Genomic DNA, 9885 nt, shown 5'->3' on the forward strand with positions numbered 1-9885 from the left:
ATTCTACCTCCTTCTCTCTTTAAAGTTTTACAGGGTGGTAAATGAATTTTGATCCAGAGAAACATTAGAGGGAAAATGTCTATGGAGATTCTCAATCATCCAAGTCATAATTGACCCAAATTGGAAAGTCCAGTTGCCTTTTTTAAAGAGGCAACTGGACTTCTAGCAACTAGTTTTTCTTTGAAGACGTTTCACTTCTCATCCAAGAAGCTTCTTCAGCTCTAAACGCCTTCAAAGAAAACCCAGAAAACCCAGTTGCCTCTTGAAAAAAGCACCTTTGGGATTAGGGAAAAAATATTTTTAAACACAGAGTACAAGACCAGCTCATATCAGGTGACCACTGATATATGTTAACTGATAGTTCATATAGTATTTTTCCAGTAAGCAATCTAGCAAATTGTTACTGTACATTCATTCACTAATCTGACCTGCTGCTTCTTCTCCTTTAATTTTTAATGCCAACATATAAAGAGGAACAATATGGAGCCAATAATTTTATTATCAATGCTTGGGCATAACCATAAGTATTAACAAAAGAAATGCCAACCAGAAAGTGCATATTGGCTTTCCTCCCCCTTTCCCACATATAAACCCTTCCCTCTCTGTATTGTGGAATTATATTGTGGGAAGGGCACAAATGTAGCCTCTCCCCCTAGCATAGGGGTGTCAAACTTAATTTCATTGAGGGTCACATTGAGGGTATTTGTCATCAGGGGAAGGGGTGTCAGGTGGCCGTGGCAAGCTCGACGTCACTCATCACTGTGGTGGCCCAAGCACTCTGCCAGTGAAAACACAGCTCAGGAGGGCTGCTCCATTTTCACTGGCAGAGGCACCATGGGCCAGTCCTTTGCTGTTTCCAGGGTGGCCTCACAGGCCAGATCTAAGCACCCCGTGGGCCGGATCCAGCCCATAGGTCTTGACTTTGACACCCCTGCCCTAGTATGATGTTGCATAATCCTGAAATTATTTGAAGACTGGGACTGAGAAAAAGAACTCGAGGATGACTTCTCCTTAGCAGAATCCCATGGCAATGAGAGAATTGTTACAGGTTGATTTAATGATCCAAACCCACCACAAGGCAGTGAATATGGCTTGAAAGGAAAAAGACTAGCTCACCCTTGTCCCAATGTCTCTTGATATTCCATTATCACTTCTTGCACATTCTTCAGGGCAAGATTTCAACCAATCTGGTACAATATTTACAACTTATCTGATACTGACATATTTGATGTTACAACTGATATTCTGGATGGAAAAACATTTCATCGATGCATAATTAATCACTCAGCCACTCAAACAAGCACCTCTGCATTTCATGTGTGGGGATGTCTGTATGTAAGGCTGATTTTTATCACTGCTGGACATTCCTGCAAGCAAGCTTTAAAAGAAGCACCCAGCTGTTCTTTTCAGCTTCAGACTTTTCCTTCAACATTACTTTCTCTTACCATCTTTGAGGAATAAAGAACTGTCAAAAGGCAAGAAGCCTGTACATGATTTAGTTCTACAAAAGCAAGGTTTCTTTAATACTTGCTGTTCTTGTTTGCTGCCTGGCTCTTCTATGGGAAAAAAATTATGATACCTTCCAGAATAATCGTATGAAAGCTCTTCGCCTGCACCGATGTCGCGGTCAGCAAAAAGTGCTAACTTAGGCACCATTGAATCTATTCGGACAGGCATCATAAAGAGGTTGGGCTCACAGGAGTGGTTCAGGAATCTACCAACATTGCCGATATATGTGGGGTCTACGAAAGTCTCTATTGTCGTCCCATCATACAAGTGTTCCCTAATTGTTATAATGTAATTTGAATCACTTGATGTCTGCAACTGAGTCCTTTTACGTGCTTCATCAATGCCTAGAATTTCCCCAGCATATTCACACACAAATCGTCCTTTGGGTATGAATTCCCGGGTGCGAAGACCCCACCCTTTCTCAGTGGTCTTGAATACTTCCAGCTGGAACTGTAAGCCCCGTTGAACTACTCTATTTTGACACATCTCTCCACAGTGGCACATAGCGTTGCATTCAAAAATAGGCTTTGAAAATCTCAGTTCACTTCCTTCCGTCTCCATGGATAAGTTTTTATAATTTTCTCCGTAGTGAAGACAAGAACATGCTGGAGCCAGGCAGGAAGCAGAATGACAGCTGCACCCCGAGAAGGAGATCTCAGATGGGTCTGGTTTGCCTCCAGCTCCAGGCACATGATCGGGACTATACTGAGAAAGAAAACAGAGGAAATTAACTTGAGGGCTATCTAGTCATAGCTGAAGAAGCTGGCATAATATATTGTGTAAAAAGGCAAAAGAATACAGAATAATACATTTGGAAGAGACCTTGGAGGTCTTCTAGTCCAATCTCCTACTCAAGCAGGAGACCCTATAGCATTTCAGACAAGTGGCTGTCCAATCTCTTCTTAAAAGTCTCCAGTGATGAAGTACCCACAACTTCTGAAGCAAGCTGTTCAATTGATTAATTGTTTCTCACTGTTAGGAAATTTATCCTTAGTTTAGGTTGTTCCTCTCCTTGATTAGTTTCCATCCATTGTTTCTTGTCTTGCCTTCTGATACTTTGGAAAATAGATTGACGCCTTCTTCCTTGTGTCAGCTCCTCTAATATTGGAACACTGCTTTAATGTCATCTCTAGTTCTTCTTTTCATTAATATCTCCAAAGATTTTCCCTACCTTTGCTGAAATAGCGCTGAAATATCAGCACATGCAATGTTTAGAATGAGTGATTATATATATTGGTTTAAAAAGTGGGTAAAATAGAAATGTCTTAAGAGACCATCTATCCCTATAGACATATCAACATCTGTTTTACTTACATAAAATGCCATGTACTGTAATGTATTTTGACAATTTGTATGCAGTTCAAAAATGGGTGAATACCCCCCCCCACACACACCAATATTAAATCTTTTTATCACTTTCTAAATTATACACACACATACACATACATACATTCATTTAGAAAATGATAAAAAGATTTGATTAGTGGTGAAATATCTTAAGAGACCATCTATATCTAGATAGCCTGTCAGCAGTAGATACAATGCTATCTACTTCATTATGGCAACTTATACAGAGAATTTGAGTACTTCTCTATTATAAGAACAGATTTTGGTGATATTAAATGTTCAATTGTACATTGTATTTTCATCCAGATTCTGCGAAATAACTCATGTGAGGTCAAAAAGGAGACAGCATATTCTCCTTTTAAAAGTCTATGATTCATGCATTCAATTTCTAGTTAACAAATGAATTATTCCTTGCAATAGTTTTGTTTCCAAATGAACATGTGTGAAAGTAAAACAGGAAAAACATGAGGAACAAAAGAGGTCTGGAAAGAAACATTAATCGGATATGAACAGTATTTTTTTAAAAGAACAAATTATGTCCAGTAACCACAGAAGAAAATGCTCATCTTTTAAAACCAATATCAGTTTGTTACTTGGCAGAAGTCTAAAGCAAACTAGATAATTGTCATTTTATCATTTTCCTCCCTTGCTTCTAGCATGATTTCTTCAAAATTTATTTCTTACTATGTAGATGCTTACCCACAGGGCTCAATTGAGGATGCATTCATAATTTAATTCCTCTAAAGTAGCTTATTAGCTGAAGCAAGAATAAAATTATCTTGCCAGCCTACCAAATCTCTTGTTTCTAATTTTATGTGATGGGACAAGCCATGATTTTGGACATTTTAGATAACAAATGTATTCTTTAATTACAGAAAGAAAAACTTGGAAAAAGTTGTTATTCCACATATTGAAACAAAACCACAAATGGGGAGATGTAAGACATTACAACTGATTTAATATGCATGAAAACAGTGCTATGAGAATGCACTGCTTTATCAGGCTTCTACTAATTCACCATTTCTTCATGAAAGGATTCTAAATGATCTACCATAACTAAATATTAAAAGAGCTGTGGTGGCGCAATGGTTAGAATGCAGTTCTGCAGGCTACTTCTGCTGACTGCTGGCTGCCTTACAATTTGGATCTAACCAGGCTCAAGGCTGACTCAGCCTTCCATCCTTCCGAGGTCAGTAAAATGAGAACCCAGATTGTTGGGGACAATATGCTGACTCTAAAAATCGCTCAGAGAGGGCTGTAAAAAACACCATGAAGCGGTATATTAGTCTAAGTGCTATTGCTAAAGCAATCCTGTGCATTTAGACTGGGTGACGGTTTGAAAATAATAACCAAGGATATTAAAGGATATTAAAACATAACTGTGTTATGTTTGTTATATAGTGAATCTTAAGTTCCAAAAATGCTGATGTCACAGAAATAAATATTTTTTTAAATGTCCAGGATTTTATCACATGTAAGAATCTATTCATTTGATGGCTTTCAAAAGCAGCTTGTTAAATTCTCTGACACTCTGATTAACTAAAACTGTAGTTTCTTCTTGGAATGAAAGTGTAATTAGATTGCTCCTAATCTCCCTTATACATCAACCCTAGGGGTTACCTTGATGCACAAATGAGCTCTGGTAGATGAAACATCAGAAGACACACCTAAAGTATTGCTACAGAAAGATAAGAGGTCAATCCAACACATGTAAAAGCTAGCACTAAGGACTATGTTGTGACAATAAGGGAAGCCTTAATATTTTTCTGCTCATACAGAAAATGCCTCCATGGGTGGGAATGGACAAGCTATAGGAGCCATGGTGGCACAATGGTTAGAATTCGGTATTGCAAGCTAATACTGCTGGCTCCCAATTGCCAGAAATTTGGGAGTTTGAATCCCGCCAGCTCAAGATTGATTTAGCCTTCCATCCTTCCAAGGTCAGTAAAACGAACACCAAGTTTGTGGGGCAATATGCTATTGCTATTGTTCCACCTAACTTTCAACTTTTCAGTTTAGAACTTGGATAGCATTGATGATGACACTTGTGGATTACTTCTGGTGGACCCAGAATGAGAGTGGTACCCATGACATCTTAGCATTTTTCAGAACCACCTGAAATAATCTCTTTTTTGACTAGCTGTAGGCACTGAGAGTGGAGGTATTGTTCTCTTTCCTGGGACTAGTTCCATCCAGTGCTGGGGACATAGAGGTGATATATAATTCTAGGGCACTGCACTATAGGGTTTCTTGGGGTTCATCACTTTCCCCTCCCAGTTAAGCCTGACATGAAGATGCTGGGTGAGATCATCTGATGAAACATGATCAAATATCAGTATGCTGATATCCAGATGTATATTTTTCTCATCCAAGTACAGGCCATGGCCACATCTTCTTAGTTGAGCCCAGTCATGGTCAGCCACACACAACTGCAAAATTATTTTTTAATCTTTTATATTAAGAACATTTAGTAACATTAACAATCTTACATTAAAATACTTTGTACAGTATTTATTTCAATAGAAACTTGCAGTGAAACATTTCTTGAGGTAACAGCACACAATAGTTTTGCCAGAACAAGAGTGACCTCTAATGGATTTTATGGATTATTCAACTTACACTAACTCGAAGGAAAGCAAAACTGACTTTTTTCACAAAAGGTGTTATAAAGTTTCTTTATCATCTGCATAAAAAGTATACATTAAGCTAGAGATATAATGAAAACCATATTTTGAATTTATGTCCCTCATACAACCATTAAGCAAAACAGTTTGGTCTGGTGGTTAAGGCACCAGGCTAGAAATTAGGAGACAATGAGTTCTAGTTTCACGGTAGGCATGAAAGCTTGTTGGGTGACATAGGCAAGAAGATTGGTTGGATCAGTCACTCACTCTTAACCCTAACAACTCACAGGGTTGGTGTGAGAGAAAAATAGGAGACTGCACTACAAATCAAACCATAGATCTAATCAATAAACTATTTGGAAAGCAGTGCAGGAAAAGCTATTGCTCATTGTCAAAACTGAAGAATGGAATTGAACTGCATCTTTAAGGATCAAGACTGAGGTAATTATTTTTAGTGTGTAATTTCTTTAAAAGCGGTTCAAACACTTTTAGTGGTTTCAAACACTTTAAAAATATTTTAATCCAAGAAAAAAAAATAACCCAGGCTTTATAGATACATTTAACCGAATTTACTCTTGACCAATGAACATCTGAAATCTACTTATATTAATGGAGTTTGATTAATCTATCAGCCTCAAGCTGCTTGCAAAGACGTTTCAGAACTACTTTATCAATTGGTATAGTTTTATTGTTTTTAAAAAAATATAGTTTTTATGTCATGTGGTGGTTAGGGTTAGGGTGCAGGCTGCTGGGGATGAGTCTGTGGTGTCTGCATCTCAAACAGAAACGCAAACGGTTCCTGTAATCTACATTTGGGGGGGGGGGGGATCCGTTCATACTCCCGCACCATTCGAAGGGTGTTCATCCCAAAGTGCATTGCTAAATGTCTATGGAGATTTTCAGTCATGGTTGTCCCAAAGGTGCTTTTTTATCAAGAGACAACTTGACTTTTCTTTGAAGACGTTTCTCTTCTCATCCAAGAAGCTATAAAGTATAAGTCCTTCCATTCCCCACCATCCATCCAGAGCTGAAGAAGCTTCTAGGATGAGGAGGGAAACGTCTTCAAAGAAAAACCCGGAAAAAAAAGCACCTTTGAAACTTACTCTCGGCAGGTGCGTCGAAAACGCCGTTCACGCAAACCCCTTCCGTTCCATTCTACGGCCCCGCCCCACTGAATTCTAGGCATTGTAGTTTTCGGAAGATTAAGGCTTCCGCTGCAGATATAGGAACAACCAGCCCACAGAAAACTCTAATTCCCAGTGTCCCTTTCGATGCCACCGCCGCGGTTTTAAACAGCCCTTCATTCCGTACCAGAAAACATAGCTTTCTATCGGTCCTTGCCCGCAGGCTTCTGCTCAGCTCCTTCTTCCTCCTCTCTCACCTGGAAAACCGGAAGTTCCTCCAACCGCGGCCACACGGATACCGGCAGAGGCTCCAGGCCGCGACTCACATCCATGCTCCGTCTCCAGCTGCGAGGAAAACAGCAGTCCCTTCGGCCTTCCTTTGTTCCGCCCTTTCTGCCGGGATTGGCTGCGCACGGCAGTTTCGTTTTACCAATAGCGAGCTTCAGCCAATGGCAAAAGGGAATAATTTTTGGAATGTTCCTCGGTGTCTTTTCAAGACCAATTTAATAGAGTAACAGGACAGAGTAGTGCACAGTACGGTGCTTCTGGGTTTCATCTGACACTTGCTCTTTATCTGTCTTTCTTTTTCTGGAAAAGGTTAATGTGGAAGAAGACGGGGTTTTAGCTAGAAATAGTTGGTTTCCCCACCCTCAATATCGGCTTGTCTTATGCGGAGCAAACTGTCACTCTTATTGTGGGGGAAGGAGGAAAATACCCTAAAAGGGCCAATTTCACTCACAGATTCAAGCCTTTATGCATTTTTCAGTTATTGCTGCAACTGTCCATTTCAAGAATTATTTGAATACTGATTTTAAAAAAGTTGATGAGGAAATACACATCGACTAGAAATGCGATCGATCCTTGTTAGGTAGATTTCGTTTGCATGTGTTTTGGATAAGTGAAAGTACTTCAGATTTGTTGCTTCTAAGTGGCGCGCTATTTTTTTTTTTTTAAAAAAAACATAGTTGATTCGTATATTGCACCGACCCATAATTAGTTTGTTTGATTTTGGCCTGGTACAGCTATCAAAGTTTTCATTGTCTCTTTACTGCCTTCTAGCTTTTTGCGAAGTAGCCCTAGTTTTGTATAGTGTGTGAACAGGGCCATTGTAGCTTGTAAAAAGTTTGCCTTCATCCATGTAAAATGTTTCTAACCAGTGACTTGGGGTAAATGTGTAGTACGATAGACAACTATAAATTGGTAAAAACGTGATGAGGAATAGAATAGAATAATTAAAATTAAAGAATAGAAGAATTTGAATTAGAGAAATAGAATTAGAATTACAGAATTAGAATTAGGAAATTAGAAGAATAGAATAGAATAACCTTATTGTCACAATGTACAGTAATTGGCATAAATTAAAATGAAATGTCATGAATCAACTCTTATCTTAGTAGGGGCTAAGGTGCTGGGCTACAAATGAATCCAGACAGTGTTACCACACAATATGCTACTTGGCCATAGTGTATATGTAAGTGTTTTTGGGCATTAGGGCTCCCTGGTTCTGGGATCCTTCTATCTCTTCTTTTGGATGGCATTGTACTACCTCAAAAAGAGTCTATACATATGTATTAGTCCTTGACAGCTGGAGGAAAATGCTTGGTGCACTTTAAAAATGTGCAGTAATTAATACTGACCATTAAGTAAATTGGAGCGAATCTATTTGTTATTTTTCATACTTTTTGCCAAGTATCTGAAACTACACAATAGCTGCTCATTTTATAAATGTCTAATGACACATTTTCTGTGAAAGAAACAGCCACTGCCTTCTCAGTGGACCCCCTGTTATAAGGCCAAGCTCATTATCAATGGGTTAGAGCTGGATTTTTCTTTGATGAGCAGTCAAAGATCATTTTCAAAGCCCTGACAAACAGTTGAGGCACCCTACTGTTTACTAGGGAGATGTGCAGCCCTAATGAAGCACATTAGAGGTGGAGGAACCATCAAATCAGATGTCACAATGTAAAAAAAAAAGTCGCCACTGCTTCTCATCTATATCTGAGAAAAGAGGTAGACAAGGTGCCGACTCCTGGAATTCTAACGTACCCCCTTGGATACATTCCAACCTCATTAGCTACAGCGGAAATAGTTATACCAATTAGTTAACATGAAAAATTACTTTAATTAATACCTCAAGAAGAATAGCTATTGTCAAATTGGAACTAATCTCAATTTTACATGAGAATGAAATCACCTTGGCTAAATAGATTAAACTGCCAGTGTCATCCTTTGAAGTTTTTGTTAAAGTTTTATAACTCTAATGGTAACCAAAAATAGTGTGGATACTTTTTCTTGTGACAAAGGCTAATATATCAGGGGTGACATGATAGCAGTGTCAGGGGTAATCTGATAGCAGTATTCCAATATTTGAGGGGCTGTCACAGAGAGGAGGGGGTCAACCTATTTTCCAAAGGACCTGAAGGCCAGACAAGGAATAATGGATGGAAACTGATCAAGGGGAGATTCAACCCAGAAATGAGGAGAAATTTTCTGACAGTGAGAACAATGAATCAATGGAACAGCTTGCTTTCAGAAGTTATAGGTGCTTCATCACTGGAAGCTTTGAAGAAGAGACTGGACAGCCATCTGTCAGAAATGGTATAGGGCAGGGGTGTCAAACTCATGGCCTGTGGGCCGGATGCATCACGTGCTGGCCATCCCCACCCCCGGTTTAGCAAAGGTCATGATACATCACGTGATGACAACGTGAGGTCGTGAGTTTAACCCTAACCCTACAAGATCCATTCCAAGTCATTTTATTCTATTTACTACGATATATGCTTTTGTAAAATGACATAGTCCCCTTCATCATATCAAATATACTTTGAGGTCTAATGTCAGATATGTTTAAGTTTTCCACTTGTGGGTCTACCTAGACTTTGTGCTGATATTAACATATGAAATTTATATATTAGGAAAACTTCTAGTTTCTTCAACTCAAGCTATTATTCAAAATAAAAGTACATGTATGAATTTTCTTCTTCTCTGATAAAGTTTACTTTCTCTACGTATAAGAACTGCATCCTTCTTGGTAACAAGATATGAATATTAGTTAAAATAGATAGGAGACATGTGATTACAAGGGAACATCATTAAATGTAATACATTAAAACACAATTTTGTAATACACCTGTATGTTTTTTCTAGTATTTGACAAGCAAATATGAAATTACTAAAAAATTTAGGACAGAAGTGCAAAATTAGAAACAATGAGGCTGAAGGAGTTCTCAAAGCCTATGAGGCTGCCACTGGGATTTCCAAAAGTTGTTTTCAAATTATAA

General features: G+C 38.6%; 1 protein-coding gene across 1 annotated transcript; it reads right to left on the reverse strand.

Moving 5' to 3' along the window:
• Nucleotides 1-869: 869 nt before the first annotated feature.
• Nucleotides 870-7005, reverse strand: LOC116502851 (histone-lysine N-methyltransferase SETMAR). The gene is made up of 2 exons (XM_032208808.1): nt 6862-7005; nt 870-2214 (listed from the first exon to the last, which is right to left on the reverse strand). The coding sequence occupies exons 1-2, from the start codon at nt 6934-6936 to the stop codon at nt 1432-1434; spliced, it is 858 nt and encodes a 285-aa protein (XP_032064699.1). The 5' UTR covers nt 6937-7005; the 3' UTR covers nt 870-1431.
• Nucleotides 7006-9885: the final 2880 nt, after the last annotated feature.

This window comes from Thamnophis elegans, chromosome 2 (genome assembly GCF_009769535.1).
Source record: "Thamnophis elegans isolate rThaEle1 chromosome 2, rThaEle1.pri, whole genome shotgun sequence".
In the NCBI taxonomy this organism is placed as follows: Eukaryota; Metazoa; Chordata; class Lepidosauria; order Squamata; family Colubridae; genus Thamnophis; species Thamnophis elegans.

Coding starts and splice junctions, on each gene's coding strand:
- LOC116502851 (XM_032208808.1), bottom strand. CDS start 6,936: ATGGATGTGAGTCGCGGCCTGGAGCCTCTGCCGGTATCCGTGTGGCCG. Junction 2,215..6,861: donor AGGAACTTCCGGTTTTCCAG/GTGAGAGAGGAG, acceptor TTTCTTTCTCAG/TATAGTCCCGATCATGTGCC.